We start from the raw sequence: 19,145 nt of genomic DNA on the forward strand, positions 1-19,145 counted from the left end.
GTTCTGTCTCCACAAGAAAAGAAAAATTCTGACAAATACTTAGATTAAATTGTTCAGGAACACATTTTCCTCTTTTTCCAGATGAGGAACTCCTGTATATTTTTATTGCCAATGTGTTTGATCATTGAAGACTTTAGTTGAGCAGAAATATATCTAGATTTCAGATGGCTTGGAAAATAAAATTTTCGTCAAACGTTTTTTCTCTTATAGATGAAGAAAACACGCAGAGATTATATGTGATAAGTGGGGGAAAATTTATTGTAGTGTAATTTATTTTGGTAAAAAAAGGCACTGAGATGCCTTTACATACCTCTACAAGCTCTATTTCACATACTGATTTCAACAACAGTTTTTGAGTGGAACCATGAGAAGTTTAGACAGTTTCTAACACAATGTAAGTGCTTTCTCCAACATTTACTCTGAAAATCTGATGAAGCTTCTGAAGGCAAATGATATGAAATACTAGGAGTCCATCTCCAAATGGGTCCCCAGGAATTTTTATTTATTTATTTTGCTTTTGGGGTCACGCCTGGTGATTCACAGGGGTCACTCCTGGCTCATGCACTAAGGAATTACTCCTAGCAGTGCTCCTGGGACCATATGGGATACTGGGAATTGAACCCCGGTCAGCTGCATGTAAGGCAAATACCCAATCACTTTGCTCTGGCTCCAGCACCTCCCCAGGAATTTTTAACACAGATGTTTTTATTGCTCCTCCAGCAATTTATCAGTCCCACTGTGTTTTTTTATCTCCCCCCTGGAAAACCACTCCATCCCTATTATCCCTTGTGAGTCTTGCCTCCAAAACAGTCAAAATGCTGAGGGGTGATGTTATCACAGTATCAGCATAGGTAATTTCTGACTTAAACGCCTTTCATAAGAAGAACAGCTAGTGATAATCCCCAAATAAGATATCCTATGAAAATCCCAGCATTTAGGGGTGAGGCTGAAGCCACCCCACCTCCACTTGTGGAGAGTGAGAAAGGCCACTTTGGAGGGTTATCAGAGTAGCTGCATGCTGGCCACTTCTCTGCTCCCTGAGTCAGCACAGCCACACTGAGAGTCCCCCCCACCCCCACCCCCACCCCACTTGAGTCTTATCATTTCTCTAGCAGAAGAGGAGAGACTGAAGTGAACCTCCAGCTTCCTTAGTGTTCCCAAGAACATCCTGCTTTGGTCTGTCCCAGGGTGGTCACTGGAGGCATCTTCAGAGCAGGACCACTGGGCATGGCAGAGAGATGAAGGCCATCTGAGTTTAGAACCACTCTTGCGTGGATCCTGACGATTTGCTCCGCATCCCTGTTTGCAGCTGTGCTGGAGAAAAATTCCAGTACTGCTCATCTGTGGAGCAGTCCTGCCCAACAGCTGAACATAGTCTCCAGTCCTGCCCCGCTGCAGAACCTGGCCAGAGAACCCAGGCAGCCATCGAGTCCTCCCAACAGCCCCCTGCTCGGGCAGGGAGCCAACATAGCAGCCCTGGGCAACTGTTGGGCATAGCATCTGAATGTGCATGCCAGGGAGGCTGAGTAGTGACCTTGACTAGCTTCAAGGTCCAACCTACGTGCTTTCCCAACCACAGAGCCCAGCCTACAGCCCCGCTCAGCAGTTGGAGTTCTCATGGCCTTCTATGATGGCTAAACACAGCCCGCAGTCTCCCCCCAGCAGGCCATGTGGCAGGTAATCCCACCCAGTTGGGCTGTGTAGCCTGTAGCCTGCAGTAGACACAATTGCCAGATTGCCTTGATTGCAAAATTGTTGCCCTGTGAGGCATAGAGGATCACTTCAAGCCTGGACAATGAGATAGCCAACAGTGGAGTACAGTTGTTGTGTGCTTGATGGGAAAGAGCTGATTATGGACTTATCTAACTTCTGAGCAGACCTGTGGACCCCCACGTGATCACAGAGTGCCCTGAACACATCCCCAGCTGTGAAGGCCTGTCTGAGAGCCCACCTGAGTATAGAATCAGCAATACCATATGGGCAGGGAGCATGGTAGTGATCTAGGAGCAGTTGTAGGACAGTCTACTGCCTTGCCCAATTAGATTGTCTATCCCGTGGCATGTAGCCTTTAGATAAGAGAAAGTTTATAGCAATAAAGGGCTGGAGCGATAGCACAGTGGTAGGGTGTTTGCCTTGCATGCAGCCAACATGGCCGACCCGAGTTCGATTCCTCCGCCCCTCTCGGAGAGCCCGGCAAGCTACCGAGAGTATCTCGCCCGCACGGCAGAGCCTGGCAAGCTCCCCGTGACGTATTCGATATGCCAGACACAGTAACAACAAAGTCTCCAATGGAGATGTTACTGGGCCTGCTCGAGCAAATCCATGAACAACGGGAGGGCCTTTACCTTTACCTTTACCTTATAGCAATAAAATTTATTTTAAGGAAAAAAATCAAATAAATTTTTAAAAATGGGAAGAAATGGGGCCAGAGCAATAGTACAGTGGATAGGGTATTTGCCTTGCATACAGCCAACCTGGGTTCATTCCCTGGCATCCAATATGGTCCCATAAGCATCCCCAGGAGTGATTCCTGAGTACAGAGCTAGGAGTAACCCCTGAGCATCACTGGGTATAACCCAAAAAGCCAAAAAAGAAAAGGAGGGGGAGGAAGTGAACAGCCATTTCTGAAGAAGACCAATGGATGGCCAATAGGCACATGAAAAAATGCTCATCATCACATCATTAGGAATGTCTAAATCAAGACAATAGTGAGATATCATATTGAGATATCATTATGTCAGTGAGAATGGCACAAGCCAAATTATACTGGGAACAATCTCTGTTGGCAGGGATATGGTGAGAAAGGATTCCTCACTCACTGCTGTTGGGAATGTTGTCTGTCCAACCTGTATGACCAGTATGGAGAGTATTCATTAGCTCAGAATTGACCTCCCATTTGACCCAGAAATATGTATCTACTTTTGGATATATATCCCAAGGACAGAAAAAGCATTCATTCAAAAGAATATGTGTGACATCATTATTCATTGCAGCACTAAGTACAATAGCTAAGAATTTAAAATCAACCTAGGTGTTCAACAACAGATGGATCATAAAGCTGTGGTATGTATACACAGTGGAATACTACACAGCTGTAAAGAATGATGAAACCATGCAATTCATGGCAATATGATGTAACTGGAAGATATTAGTAAATGAAGTAAGCAGCAGAAAAAGAATAAACACAGGATAACATTCATGTGATATTTAGAATAACTGGATGAGGGAGTGCAGTATTTCAGATGGGGGATGCCCTGATCAACCTTGGCCCCAGAGTAGAGGGAGTAGAAAGAAAGAAAGAATGGAGAGGAGGGGGAGAAGAGGCAGATGAGAAGTGACAAGGACTAGTACAGGGGAATCAGATACAGAGGCGGTATTGAGGAATGATAACCACAGAGTCAGCAACATTGAAATCAAGAGACCCATCAAGAGACCCAAACTTTAGCAACCAGACTTAGAAAGGTTCTGGTCAAGAGGGCAGGCAGGGGGTGAGGATGATATGGGAGGGAACCTGGGTACCTTGGTGGAGGGCAATTAACACTGGTGGTGGGATCAGTGCTGCAATATTGTATGTTAAGACTCAACTATGAATAACTTTATAAATCACAGTAATTTTTAAAAAGTGGAGAAAACTTTTTAAACAAAACAAATGAAGAATAGACTATAACCAAAGTTGGCAAAAGAAAACAAATTATAAAAATTAGAACATAAATAAAATAGTTATAAAACAATAGAGAAAAAACCAACAAAGCTAAAAGCTGTTTCTTTGAAATGCCAAGATTGACAAACCTTTAGCTAGACTAACCAATAATAATGAAGACATTTGTACATTGAAATTATAAATGAAAGAAAAGCCATAGCGGCTAACCACAGAAATAAATATAAGGTATCATAAGAGACTTCTGTAAGTAATTGTACATTATAAATCTAAAATAAATGAATTTCCTAGAAACAGATCACCTTTCAGGATTGAATTATGAAAAAGCATAAAATAGTGACAGTTCAATAACAAAAAGAAAGCTGAATCTAAAATCAAAAACATCCCAACAAAATCTGGCTTGATAGATGAATTTTTCCAATCATTTAAACTGATCTTTTCCCCACCTCACTTCAAAACTATTGATGAGTAGGGAATATACTCAAATTCATTTTAAAAAGTCATCATGTTCCTTATCCTGAAGCCAAATTAGGATGACAAAGTATGTCCTAATTATGACAATACTGCCAATGAATATGGGCACAAAAATATTAACTAAAACTACCAAGCCTAATCAACAATATGTTGTAAAGATCATACACAGTAACGATCAAATCAGATCCATCTCATGGGTTGCAAGAATGGCCCAACATATACAAATCCCAAAAAGTGATGCATCATATTAATAAAATGAAAGAAAATGATAGCAATAGGTACATAAAAAGTATTTAACACAAAATTCACATGATAAAAACTCTCAGCAAATTGAGCATATAGAAGCATAACAAGCAAAATAAGACTTGTGACAGTCAATGGTAAAGGTTGGAAGACTTTTCTGTAAAACCAGAAAAAGAACAAGGATTATTACACTCACCATACTTATTCAACATAATATCAAAAGTCCACCCAGAGACTTCAGGCAAGAAAAAAAAAAGAGATGAAAGGAATCCAAATCGAAAGGAAAGTGTAAAATATTCTTTAAAATTTGAATGGCTGGAGCGATAGCACAGTGGGTAGGGCGTCTGCCTTGCACGCAGCCAACATGGCCGACCCGAGTTCGATTCCTCCGCCCCTCTCGGAGAGCCCGGCAAGCTGCCGAGAGTATTCGATATGCCAGACACAGTAACAACAAAGTCTCCAATGGAGACGTTACTGGGCCCGCTCGAGCAAATCGATGATCAATGGGAGGGCCTTTACTTTTACTTTACTTAGATATGTATGTCTATAGATGCATATATAGTCCCATAAGCTCCATCATAAAATGTGTTAGAGTTGATTAATAACATAGTTAAACATAGGGCTGGAGATGACTCAGCAAACTGAGGTCATGCTTTGCATACAAGAGGCCCAAGTTCAAGTCCCATTACTGAGTGATCTCTCCAGCACCACCAGGGGTGGCCCTCCCCAAAAGACAAATCCAGTCAAATAAAAGTGTTGGATATTAATCTACTCTGCAAAAGCATTTATACATGAATAGAATATATGAAAAAAATTTAATCTACTTTACACTAGCATCAAAAATAATAAAATTATAGTAAGTGGAACCAAGGAATTGGAAGATCTGTACACTAAAAGCCATTATACACTGATTGCAAGCATTGATGAATGCAGCAAAAAATTGAAATATATCCTTTATTATGAGGATAGGACAGTTAGTATTTTAAAACATCTGTGTCACCCTAAGGCATTTAAAGAGATAGTGTGACCCCATCAGTGATTCTTGGTGAAGTTGTGGAGGGTCTTTTGACTACTTGGGGAAAATTAAAGTAAAACAGTAAAACTTTTTAACACTTCTTCCAAATATATACCCTTCCATGAAGTGTACTTTAAGTTCTAAAATTGACGATTCATTCACAGATGTCTCTTTTTCTCCAACAAATATTGAGTCCAAATTTTGAAATATCTTATTTTGTATTTTCACACCAGCAATTCCTATGATAAGTTACAAAGCTGAAAGAGGTTATGTGTGAGATTTGAAAATACTGGTGACATAAACATATTTTTTGATAGAACTTATTTTTTAGTGTCTAAAATAAATTGATGTCATTGTTAATGGAGTCAAATTTGAGTTTGTATAGAAGACAGTGGAACTTAGTATTAAGGAGAAAAATCAGAAGAAGACCATACATATAAATGTAAGTTGCAGCTAAATTGAGAAATTCTCATTAGAACAAAGGAATAACTTTTAGCTGGCCACAGTCTATGGAGTTCATTTTGGGGGGGATGGGATGATATCAGTATTTTTAATGTTGATTTTTTATGTTATTGCATCACCGTGAGATAGAGCATTACAAAGCTGTTCATGATTGGATTTCAGTTATACAGTGTTCCAACACCCGTCCCTCCACGAGTGTAATTTCTCAGCACCAATGTCCCCAGTTTCCCTCCCACCACCCTCCCTCTAAACCTCCCACCAGCCCTTTGTGGCAGATACCTCTCCTCTCTCTCTCTCTCTCTTTCTCTCTGTCATCTTAGGTATTATGGTTTGCAATACAGATGCTGAAGGTTTATTATGTATATCCCTTTACCTATTTTCAATACTCAGTTCTTGTCCAGAGTCTGCGTTGTGACTAACATGTCATAATGGACCCTCCTTTATCTTAACTACCCTCCATTCCCTACACCTTTGTGATAATTCCCAACCACTGACCAATCCTCCTGGCCCATTTTCCCTGGCCTTGGATATTAGTTTCATAGTAATTTTTTTATATATCCCACAAATGCATGCAGAAGTAGAGTTCAAGGAGCCTCAGGCATTTCAGGAAATATTTGTCACTATTTTGCCTAATCATGTCTCTGTCTGTGAATGCTGCCACCTTCTCTCCCCTGCTCACGGTGCTGAGTCCTACCTGTCACATCCCCTGCAGGACCTTCAGCGAGACATCGAGAAGCACAGCACAGGCGTGGCCTCTGTGCTCAACCTGTGTGAAGTTCTCCTGCACGACTGTGATGCTTGTGCCACGGATGCCGAGTGTGACTCCATCCAGCAGGCGACTCGAAACCTGGACCGCCGATGGAGGAACATCTGCGCCATGTCTATGGAGCGCAGGCTCAAGTAAGCTGTGCCATTCAGATGCTTGCCACACGCAGGGAAGAGGAAGGACCCATCCCTGAGCCTACCCCCTGTTAGCTCTTTCTTTCTAATCTCGTGTCTCAGGTTGCCCAGACTCGCCATTGTCTGCCTGTACTTAGCAGTAGAAGTTGGTCTCGAGGTAATCGAGAACTGCAAGTCATGCCTGACCTTGTTTAAATCACCATCAGAAAAATCAAAAATGTGCCATTGCCAAGCAAACATCATGACAGTCACGTTTTATTATTTTAGTTTTGGTTTTGGTTTGGGGGCTACACCCAGCTGCTGAGGGTTTACTTACTGGCACTGTACTCAGGGATCAGTCCTGGTGAATTTGACCAAATGTGGCGCAAAGGATTGAATCCCTGTCAGCCACAAGCAAGGAAAGTATACTCCCCTGCTGTACTATCACTCAAGCCCAGTAACATTTATTTACTTAAAATAAAGTGGGGTCGAAGCAATAATATAGTGGGTAGGGCATTTGCCTTGTATGCAGCTGACCTGGTTTAAATTCCCTGAACTCCATATGGCACCCCATGTGGAGTAAAATTTTTAAGAAAATGAAGACAAAGAATCTAACCAATCATTTCCCAGCCCTTGACATGCAGTGAAGTAACAACTTGTATTAGAAGATTATCACCATGATTTAAGGCATAGCCAGAGGAAGTTTATTGTTGTCCAGAAGGAACTTTAGAAAAGCAATGTTTGGTTTCATGACACAGATGGGCCTGGGTTCATGTGACTTCATGTTGGATTTAAATGGATTTTCATGCTCAGTTTTATTTTAGCAGCCCATCCTGCTGATGTGGTCTTGCATTTTGAAATCCCCTTGTCTGCCTCCAGAGCAATCACATTATATGTTTATAGTTCTCAATTCGGTTAATTCCAAGTCCAGAGCTACAGGACATGCGTTTTCAAAAGGAAGAAAGGAGGATGGAAAGAGGCAGCTGTTTCCTTTTAACGCCAACAGCTGTCCCCTTTTTGCTCTGGTCCAGCTTGGCCGGAGGCTGTGGGGGGCAGCATTTGGTGCCAAGAGTACTCCTAACCCCCTGGCGGGCGTCCAGTGGGCTCCAGCGAGGGAACTACCCTGCTCAGCCTGAGTTGCTTCTTTCATTTTCTGCCTCAGAATCGAAGAGACCTGGCGATTGTGGCAGAAGTTTCTGGATGATTATTCTCGTTTTGAAGATTGGCTGAAGATTTCCGAAAGGACAGCTGCCTTCCCCAGCACTTCTGGGGTGCTCTATACAGTTGCTAAGGAAGAGCTCAAGAAATTTGAGGTGATTTCTGTTGTCCTTGTTTTGCTGTAGTGGTGACTCTGCATATCCCGGGAGAGAAACTGATGCTTTGTGTCCCCATTTTTAATTCAGATAGCTGGATGGTCACCTGGCGACCATCTCCTCTGTAGGCTGATAAGGCAGAGAGGATGCTTTCATTTTAATTTGAGGTTATCAATAATGATGTGCAAATTAATGAAGAAGACACATTCTAGTAGGGGACAAGAATCCCAGTTCCTCCTCAAAGATCCTGGCATTGTTTTTCATTCATAAACATCTGCAATTAACCACTCATCTTCTCGGAGGTCAAACTGTATCTGTCTTCCAAATTAATTTTTTTTCCCTTTTTCTTGTTACCGAATTGGCACATACATACATAATCTCCAAGCCATTGGTAAGTTTGATTTGGCCTCAGCATGGAATACAGCATTTTAGTTGCAATCCATTACTAATCCCAGGTGGAGGGCAGTACCATGGTGAGTCACTGAAACTTTTTAATCATGCAGAGACAAATATAGCAGCACAATGATCACATTCATAAGGGGTTATTCAGTCACTCATTTCATTTCTTTGCCTGTCCATGGCTCTTCTATGTCACAGCGAGGGCAGGGGACCCCAGTTTCTCAACTGCCTCTGCTTTTCACAGAGAACCTGAGATAGTGTTAGTTAGACTATTGTCTAGTCAGGAGTTTCTTTTCTCTTCACGTCCTCTGGCAGATGAATAGACTGCAAGCAAACTGTCCCATACATGTGTCTGATTTAGCTGACAAAAGTCATTCTCAGTTGCTAATTCTGTTCCATGATCCTTAAAGTATTGCCAAATAAGACACTATAGCACTGTAGCACTGTCTTCCCGTTGTTCATCGATTTGCTCGAGTAACGTCTCCATTGTGAGACTTGTTGTTACTGTGTTTGGCATATGGAATACATCACAGGTAGCTTGCCAGGCTTTGCCGTGCAGGCAAGATACTCTCGGTAGCTTGCTGGGATCTCTGAGAGGGGTGGCGGAATCAAACTCGGGTGGGCTGCATGGGCCGTGTGCAAGGCAAACGCCCTACCCACTGTGCTATATTGCTCCAGCCCAAATAAGACAGATCAACCAAATTTTGCTGGATTTGTTTCTACCCCACCTCATTGCTCCAGTTATAGGAAAGATGTGGTTTGGTTTTTGTTTCTTCTTCTAAGCTAGAGGAGCAGCTCTATGAATTTATAAAATTGTTCAAAGATTATGTGAAATGCATGACTCAAATCCATAAATATGGATTTATATGTAACTCTGCCTCTAAGTTTGGTTATTTTTTCTATCTTAAGAGGTCTTCTCATAGAAAAATTATAGTGAAAGGACAAAATAAGCCATATTGTAGATTTCAGGCTCCCCCGATAGGGACCAGAGCAAATAGGAATGTTCCAGTACTGTAACACTCGGCTTCCTAAAGGTTAAATGAGTCCTTCTATAATTGGCTTAGATTACAAGAGGATTGTACAAGATTTCTTTTGATGCTATTTTAGACTCTTGGACTTCATGGCAAGAAGTTAGCCCTAAAATTAACCCTATCACTAGCTTCTATAATGAATTATTTTATCATTCATTATTTCTGTCTCCGTTAATTATTTTTAAAAGTAAAGCAGTCTTATTTCAAGAAATTTACACAGAGAAATGTGAAGGGAGGGAGAAGGGAGGAGAGAGAGAGAGAGAGAGAGAGAGAGAGAGAGAGAGAGAGAGAGAGAGAAAGAGAGAGAGAGAAATGTGTTTTAAGAAATAACATGGGCTTTTCCACGGGGGAAAAAGCTGAGAGTACACAGCTCAGGTTGAGATATGGCCAGACTGCATGGTGTGTAGGGTGCCTCATTGTGTTACAGACAGAAATAAATAACAAAAACAGAACCAGCTTGAGTCTAGTCTCAGGCCACCCTTGGTGACACCCCCATATGTTCTGACTTCTAGTCATCCCCAAAGCACAACCCTTCTTACCTCTTCTTGTCCAGGGAAGTCACCAAACCTTATGGACTAGGAGGTGAGATTTATTCGGCTGAAGACTCTTAGATGCCTCTCAGAATGTTGCAGGCAGGCAGAAAGGAGGCCACATGTAGACAGAGGGGTGAGCCATGGGCTCATAAGCTCTGTGAGTATGTGTGTGTTAGATATAATCATAGGAGACTGAACCTGTGGGTTGTGAACGGAGTCCAGTGGTTAGAGAATGTTCCAGTGCAGATAGAAGCATCCATCATGCATTTCACTTCTTTCTACTGCATGTTCATGTTCTTCTGTACGGTAGAGAGAAGAGGAAAGGGTAGGTTGCCTTCCTGAGTCTACGCTTTGCCTAAGGAAACCTCCAGGATCAATAGACTCTATTGTGGAAGTGGGGCGTCGGGTCTTGGGGTTTATGATAATGGAATTGTTGGTTCATGGGAGCAGCAGCAAAGGAATAGAAACCGCTCCAAGGGTGTGAGTTTGATTGTATGGTATTAAAGTGTTTGAAAGTTAGCTTGTGTTCAGAAGACTTTTGGGGAAAGGTGATTTTTAACTCCTTTCTTTTTCACACACACACACACACACATATATATATATATATATATATATATATATATATATATATATCACTGCACTGTCCTCCTGTTGTTCATCGATTTGCTCGAGCGGGCCCAGTAACGTCTCCATTGTAAGATTTGTTGTTACTGTGTTTGGCATATCGAATACGTCACGGGTAGCTTGCCAGGCTTTGCTGTGCGGGCGAGATACTCTCAGTAGCTTATAAATATATATATTACATTATATATATACATATATACATATATGTATGTATATAGGTGGAGCAATAGCACAGTGGTAGGGCGTTTGCCTTGCATGCAGCCAACATGGCCGACCTGAGTTCAATTCCTCCGCCCCTCTCGGAGAGCCCGGCAAGCTACCGAGAGTATCTTGCCCGCACAGCAGAGCCTGGCAAGCTCCCCATGACGTATTCGATATGCCAAACACAGTAACAACAAAGTCTCCAATGGAGATGTTACTGGGCCCACTCAAGTAAATTGATGAACAACGGGAGGACAGTGGTGATACAGTGATATATATGTATAGTTATATATATATATATATATAGTTTCATGAGGGGTTTTTTTGGCTACCATTCTGAAAGCTATTTCTATATGTGTTAGATATACATTTGTGTCCATATGCATCTATAAATATATGCACATTTACTTCTCTTACTCTTTTTTTGGAGGGGGTTAGATTCCACCTGGCTGTGCTCAGGGCTTACTCCTGGCTCTGAGCTCAGGAATCACTCCTGGCACTGCTTGGAGAACCTGTAGGTGCTGGGGATTAAACCCAGAGCAAGCACTTGAACCCTATCCACTGTACTAGCTCTCCAACCCCTATGCACATTTATTTCTATGGACTCTTGCCCATCATGATTTTCTTGCTTCCAGCCACACTGGTCCTTGTGCCATGAACCAGCCAAAGGAGGTGCCCTCAGCAGCAACGGCCTGAGATGCTCTGGTTCTGTCTGGGCCACAAGGTTGCCCCCCTCCTCGCTCCTGCCGTGGAGGTGTACCCAGGTGCACCCAGGCTGAGAGCCCCTTTTCTTATCCGCCTCCTCCCAACCCACCTCTCTGTGTCTCAGGCCTTCCAGCGCCAGGTCCACGAGAGCCTGACTCAGTTAGAACTCATCAACAAGCAGTATCGCCGCCTGGCCCGAGAGAACCGCACTGACTCAGCCTGCAGCCTGAAGCAGATGGTGCATGAAGGCAACCAGCGATGGGACAACCTGCAGAAGCGGGTCACCTCCATCCTGCGCAGACTCAAGGTTTCTATTGACTGCCACCATAGCACTGAGGGCCAGGGGGCAGGGCTGGGCCCCCGGAACCAACATTAAGACACTGAGTGATTTGGTGGGATGGTGATGGCCAGAGAGCCAGCAGGGGTTCTCATGGCATGGAGAGAAAGGGATTTTGCAGTGGAGTGAATATTGGCGTTGACCGCGGCATCTCAGTATTTGGATGTGACATTTTACAGTTGAATTTTTTCACTTTTCACATCTAGCACTTCATTGGCCAGCGTGAGGAGTTTGAGACAGCCCGGGATAGCATCCTGGTGTGGTTGACAGAGATGGATCTGCAGCTCACCAACATTGAGCATTTTTCTGAGTGTGATGTCCAGGCTAAAATAAAGCAACTCAAGGTAAGATATGCGTGTTGTTGTTTTCAAATAATTGCTGCCAAGAATATTTGAGAGGGAGGGAATTTTAGTTCTTTTCAGTAAAGAGCTTTGCTTTAAAATATTTTTTTACTTATTTTTTTATTCATTTAAGACAGAGTTATTAAATTTTGGTGATGCTTGGAAGCCCATTTGGTACCGGGATTGAAAACAGGCTACTGTGTGCCAGGTATATTCATACCACTGAGCACTCTTTACCCCAAGAACCTTGATATTAAAAAAAACTAGTCCTTGGATTGAGGATATAACTATAAAGGGGTAGAGTTATAGCCTATGTGTGGTGACAGCTCAGGCTTTCCATGGTTCCCTAGGTACTCCTGGAAGTGACCCCTGGGCATCACCAGGTATCACCAAATAAGCAAAGTAGCAAAGAAAAAAATAGTGATTCTTGATGAGAAAATATCAGGAAATCCAAAGGATATTCAAGATGCCAAAAAAGAATACTTCCCAGAATTATAACCATTAGCATAGAACCACTACCATATAAACTTTATTCTTAATGCTAATGATTATTTGCAAGGTATTAGAGGCCTTCTCTTTTGTTGGTTGTTTTGGTTTTTTTTACCACTTTCAGAGAGTTACTTTGACCGACATGTTCCAGAACAAAACAACTTTCTTACATTGGAGGTTTATTTTACATGGTCTATATTTTCAGATACCAGGGTAACAAATTTTCACTGTTAAGCACATTTTATATGCTTCCCTATATAATTCAAACACAGAAGCTAATTGCACATTTAATTAAGCAGGATATTCTCATATTTCCCTTCCGGCCTGAAGATACAGCAGCCCACACCCACACCCGACACCCCCAACATAGAAACAGCCTAACTCCACAACTGAACCTCATCAAGCTGCTAAACGTTTCAGCTCCTGAAGCAACACCTCCAAAGTGCATAGTACCTTCAGCCTATAGGATCACAGCAGATCTGATGGGAAAGTTGCATAGAAGCCCACAAAGCTCAGTGCACATAAACAATAACCCGGAAGGCGCAACTAGCACCAACCAGCCCAGAAAAACCTCAGACAATAACTTTAGTCACACCATTGTGAGATAAAATAACAATTATTACAGACTGACTTTTCTTGATCTTTTTTTTTATAATTCTATTTGCCCTTATGTTTTAATAAGCCATATGAAGTAAATTTGTCCCTTCTGAAGGGGCAGACTTGGGGGTGCGTTGAAGCCTGGGAAGTCTCACTGATAGTAGAATTGGTGTTGGAGCATTGAATGCCTGAAACAACTGTATTATGAACAGCTTGGTACATCACAATATTAAAATGTTTTTAAAATAATTAGGCAGGTTATCCATTCAATATAAGGATTCCCTAAAGCAAAAAGGGTTAAACAGTTTGAGTAATTTACAAGCTTAAAATTTGCCCACGATAGGTATTTTAAAGAACTGAGGCTAAAGAGGCAGTATAGTGGGTAAGGGGTTTACCTTGCATGCACCTGATCTGGTTTCAATTCCTGGCACACCATATAGTCCCACAAGCCATGAGTAATCCCTGAGCACCACCAGGTATGGTTCAGAAAAAGCAAGCAAGCAAAAGAACACAAAAAAGAATAGTTATGATTTCTAACCGATGGTTGTTACAGTAAGGCAAGAAAGTTATCCTTCATTAGAGTTTCTCAGATTGAGCAAAATTCACAAATTAATAAATCCTCATCTTTTGTCCACATTTCCTTCCTTACCCACCTCACCCCATGCCCCCAAGTTATTTCACGGACAAATATATACGACCTTTGAGAAGACATTTCTACCAAGTGGCCATTGACTCTTTTCTTTTTGTACTCAGACAAGGGTAGAGCAGTAGCACAGCAGGTAGGGCATTTGTCTTGCACACGGCCAACCCAGGTTCAATTCCTCCATCCCTCTCAGAGAGCCTGGCAAGCTACCGAGAGTATCCTGCCCATACTGCAGAGCCTAGCAAGCTCCCCATGGCATATTCGATATGCTCAAAACAGTAACAAGTCTCACAATGGAGATATTACTGGTGCCCACTCGAGTAAACCTATGAACAACAGGACAGTGCTACAGTGCTACTCAGACAAAGTCATAAAACTTTTTGCAACTCTGCCTTCTTCCCTGGAAATCTCTTCCATTATTGGACAGTTTCCCGTGTTTCAAGTATCATAGAAAAATAGTCTATTCACCTGTTTCCATTGGCATGAATTGGAATGTATCCCTTGAAATTTGTCCCTAGTAGTAGAACTCTTTTCAACCCACTAGAATGACTCTAAATCATCCTCTGGAGTTCTTGATTCTTTCAGAGCACTGTAACCTTTCTTGCCTAAATTCTGAAACAATAAAATATTCATCTGAAAAGAATTTATGATATTATCATTTGGGTGGTTTCTCTTAGTCATTCTTTTTTTAAAAAAAATTGTAATAAAACACCATGATTTACACAGTTATTCAGAGCTGGGTTTTAGACAAACAATATTCTAGCACCAATCCCACCACCAATGTCAATTTCCTTCTACCGATATTCCCACATTCCTTCTCCTACTCACAACAGCCTGTCTTAGTCATTCTTGATAAATCAAGAATGTATCGAGATTTATATTTATAGTATGAGACTAATATCCAAGTGAGGATAAACAGAGGCCAAGAGACAGGTCAGTGGTTGGAAGCTTGCCTCAAGAGTGTGTGAGAGGCTCAGGGCTCAGGGAAAGGGAAATACCTGATAACCTTTCATTATCTGTATTGCAAATGACAAGGTCCAAAAGGGAAGAGAGAGTGAAGAAAAGAGAGTGGGAGAGAGAAATAGAGAGATACAGAGAGAGACAGAGAAGAAAAGTGCCTGCCATAGTGGCAGACAGTGGGACAAGGTGGGAGGCGGGAGGGGGGTGGACAAGTGAGGGATCTGGGACCAACTGCTGGTGGGAAAAGTTCACTAGGGAAGGAATGGATGTTGGAACATTATATGCCTGAAATCCAATCATGAACAACTTCATAAATGTGTCTATCACTGTGATTCAATTTAAAAAAAAGAATGCATTAAGATTATGTCAAGAACTCTAAGATTAAATATTGAAGTATAAGCCTGCAGATGTTCAATGTGTTGAGAAGTTCTGCAGTAAGTCTATAGTTTTTGCATCTGGGAAGACCAGCAGGGCCCTTGTTCTGGTTGGCTTCATTGCTTCTTCTGTGATTCTCTATCTACCCTGTATGTGGTGGTAAATTTTGTTAACCAAAGACACCTTTCTGGTCATAAATTTCTAACAGTTCCCTTTCCAACTCCTATTCTGATATATATATATATATATATATATATATATATATGTATATATATATATATAGTTTGTTTAGTTTAGGTTTCTGTTGTTCCTTTTCAGGGGGCTGGCATTTGTTTTTGTTTGGGGCCACACCTGAAAGTGCTCAGAGGTTACTCAGTGCTCAAGAGTGACTCCTAGTTGGCTCAGGGGACCATAGGGGATGCCAGGTATCAAACCAATTCGTCACATGCGAGGCAAGCTCCCTACTCACTTAACCATTTCTCTGGATCCTCCAGTGATATTTTTGGGTGTTTCATTTTCAAAAGTAATAATGCCCCAGCTTTTAGAGGGTAGAAAATCTCGTTTCCCCAGTGGTATTGTTCTAAGTATTAAACACCCAAAGTGCACATTAAAAGAAGTGATGATGGGTGGCTGGAGTGATAGCACAGCAGTTAGGGCATTTGCCTTGCATGCGAACGACCCAGGTTCAATTCCCAGCATCCCATATAGTCCCCTGAGCACCGCCAGGAGCGATTCCTGAGTGCATGAACCAGGGATAACCCCCGTGCATTGCCGGGTGTGACCCAAAAAGAGAAAAAAAAAAAAGAAAAAAGAAATGACGGTGGACGTGTGCCCTTCTAGGCCTTCCAGCAGGAAATCTCCTTGAACCACAACAAGATCGAGCAGATCATCGCACAGGGAGAGCAGCTGATGGAGAAGAGTGAGCCCCTGGACGCGGCCGTCATCGAGGAGGAGCTGGACGAGCTTCGTCGCTACTGCCAGGAGGTGTTCGGGCGCGTGGAACGCTACCACAAGAAGCTGATTCGCCTGCCTGTATGTAGCCTTTACTTGTCCGTTGTCATTCAGCAGGGGAGAGTGAATCCCGGGGGGGAGGGGGGCACGGGGGAGGTAGCCCTGTGCGTTTTCTGTCCCACTCCAGGTGCTTGTAAGCCTGAGCAGGGTACTTCACACCTCCTGTCTCAGTTTTCTTAACTGTAAAGTAGTTTGGGTGATTTTTATTTATTTTTTTTTTGAGGGGGGCAGATTTTGAGGTCATCCCAGTTAGGTGCTCAGGGCTAACTTCTGACTCTGTGCTCAGGGTTCACTCCTGGCTGTAGTTTCAAGGACCCTTGGGGGTGCCAGGGAGTCAAACTCGGGTCAGTTGCATGCAAGGCAAGCACCCTACCCTCTCTACTGTCTCTCTGGCTCCGTAAAATGGGTTTAACATCATGAGCCTTGTTGAAAGGATTGTTTTGGACACCAAATGCACTAAGACCCATGTGAAAAGCTTAGGAGAGTCCTTGACATATAGCTTTAGGGAAGAGGTATAATCTTGTGGGAGAAGGAAAAGGGTGAGCATGAGTCATATATGAGCAGTTGCTCAGATGGCGAAATTGTTTTATTGATTTCCCTCCCCCCCCTTCCTAATTTCCCACTCTCTTCCATCTTCTTCATTTTCTAACATCTCCTAAGGATGTTAGAAAATTTTTGAGGATGTGGGGAATCTTCTCTGATAAAATAGATTTTTGTATCCAAGCCTATGAGGTTAGAAAAATAAAGAGCAGCTCAGGGTGCTTTTTTTTTTTTGTAATTTTCTTTTGCTCCTGTTACGAGCTATTATGCACCTGTTATATCACAGATGTCGAACGTAGATGGCTTTTTTTTTCTTCGTGTGTGGGGCACACCCAGCTTGCCCAGGGCTTGCTCCTTGCTCTGTGCCTAGGGATCACTCCTGGCAGGACTTGTGAACCCCATGGGGTGCTGGGGATAGAATCTGGGTCTGCTGCATCCAAGTATAAGTGCCTTACGCATGGCACTATCTCCAAAGACTAGGTAATAGTTAGATATTTGAAGTATGTTTTAAGAGGATTTTTTTTATTGTGGCAGTGATATAAAAGAGATGTTGGTAAGTTCACTCGCAAGTTGTTCTTCAAAGAAATCTGGATTGTTGGTTTGGTTTTTGTGCGGCACCCGTGATGCTCTGGGCTTACTCCTGGCTCTGAACTCAGGAATTACTCCTGGTGATGCTCAGGGGACCCCATCAGAGGCCAGGGAGGGAACCTGGGTAAGCGCCCACCCTGCCATCCTGTCACTGCACCTCTCGCCCCCCAATTTTTCTGCACTTGCCGAGGGAGCCATTCCAACAGGGCCGAGAAGGTACCCAGAGCAGCTGAGTGCTAAGGGGTGATGAGAGCAGAAGCTGGGCGCTCGGGGCCGCTGTCCCGGGCGATCGCGTTTTTAGTTGGCTGATTGCGTTTTTAGCTCGCAGACGATGAGCATGACCTCTCGGACCGGGAGCTGGAGCTGGATGACTCCGCCGCCCTCTCCGGCCTGCACTGGCACCCGACCTCTGCCGATGGCGGCCCGTCCCCACAGCCCTCCTCCAACCCCTCCCTCTCGCTCGCGCAGCCCCACCGCAGCGAGCCCTCCGGCCGGGACACCCCCGCCAGCGTGGACTCCATCCCCCTGGAGTGGGACCACGACTACGATCTCAGCCGGGACTTGGAGTCGGCCGTGTCCGGAGCACTGCCCTCGGAGGATGAGGAGGGGCCCGAAGACAAAGACTTCTTCCTGCGTGGAGCCGTGGGCCTGGCAGGTGAGAGAGGTCGCACCCCCCCCTGCAAATCTCGGGGCTGCACATCCCAGAGAAGGACTTGGGGTGTTGGGGAAAGGTTTGAAAAACACATGGAGAACTGGCCGAACTAGCCGCCTCCTCTCCCAGTTGGGGCATCACACTAAAGGTATGAGTGAACATGGATGTGGTGGCAAAAGTCAGCATGACCGTGAATTAGCATCCAGGTCTTGTGTTCTTCATACATGATGAGCACACAGGGGAGCAACGGGGAGATGCTCCAGCTGGTCCACAGAAGCAGCTAAGGCAGGATGTTGAGCACCAGAATAGCCACCCACGGTGGCCTCGAAGTCTCTACCTTCCCTCTAGGGAGCGCATCTCAGTAGCTGCAGTTCCTGAAGAACCTGTGCTGAGCTCGAAGAAGGGGAGAGCATTGGGAGGGAGAGAGGCCAGGTTCAGTGTCCCCAAATCCAAGGCACAGATGCCTGCCAGGCTGCACTCAGGAAGCAGCCTTGGGAATAGGAGAGATGAGAGATGAGGGAGGAGAAGTCCAAGGATGGAGGAGATATTCTAGTTTGGGCAGCCCAGGGAACGCTCCAGAGCCAGTGAAAGGAGAGAACGTTGGGGCACTGGTGAGGTTGGGGAATTCAGGAACGTGAGGCAAAGAAAGACAGTGCCTTCAGTTGGGCGTGTTCTGAATCTTAGGGCCAAGCCAGTAGCGGGATGGGGGTAACGCAGCAGAGACACGTGGTTTGGGTGAGGGAGGCAGACTTGCATGGTACTTGGGTAGGAGCATGTCTCTGATGGAGGGATGGGTGGAGATCACACAGAACAGGCTTCTCAAAGATCAAACCCAAGGAGTGCAGAGAGTAGGCGGAGAAAGAGGAGTGTGGTGATAGGAAGGTGAATAGGAGCGAATGTGGACTCGGTGGCCACGGGGTGGCTCTGGCAAATGCACCCATGCACCCTGGCTCTCAAGGGCATCTCTGCCTCTTCCTCCTCATGCATCGTTGGATTCCCAGGGCCCCTATTGAGAGAGGAGATGGTTTCTGTCATTTTAGTCTTGCTTTACAGAGCAGCCTAACAGGCATTTGTC

The 19,145-nt window shown here is 43.9% G+C and overlaps 1 protein-coding gene across 9 annotated transcripts in view; it reads left to right on the plus strand.

Annotated features, from left to right (window-relative positions):
• SYNE1 (spectrin repeat containing nuclear envelope protein 1) overlaps positions 1 to 19,145 on the plus strand; it is a 566,819-nt gene that overhangs the window by 522,177 nt on the left and 25,497 nt on the right. For all 9 annotated transcript variants that reach the window (XM_056125930.1, XM_056125931.1, XM_056125932.1 and 6 more), the window contains 6 exons: positions 6,565 to 6,752; positions 7,894 to 8,044; positions 11,662 to 11,844; positions 12,081 to 12,218; positions 16,120 to 16,311; positions 17,740 to 18,073. In XM_056125930.1, coding sequence (XP_055981905.1) covers positions 6,565 to 6,752; positions 7,894 to 8,044; positions 11,662 to 11,844; positions 12,081 to 12,218; positions 16,120 to 16,311; positions 17,740 to 18,073 — 1,186 coding nt within the window. The remainder of the gene's footprint in view (positions 1 to 6,564; positions 6,753 to 7,893; positions 8,045 to 11,661; positions 11,845 to 12,080; positions 12,219 to 16,119; positions 16,312 to 17,739; positions 18,074 to 19,145) is intronic.

This window comes from Sorex fumeus, unplaced genomic scaffold (assembly GCF_029834395.1).
Source record: "Sorex fumeus unplaced genomic scaffold, SorFum_2.1 ptg000061l, whole genome shotgun sequence".
Classification (NCBI taxonomy): Eukaryota; Metazoa; Chordata; class Mammalia; order Eulipotyphla; family Soricidae; genus Sorex; species Sorex fumeus.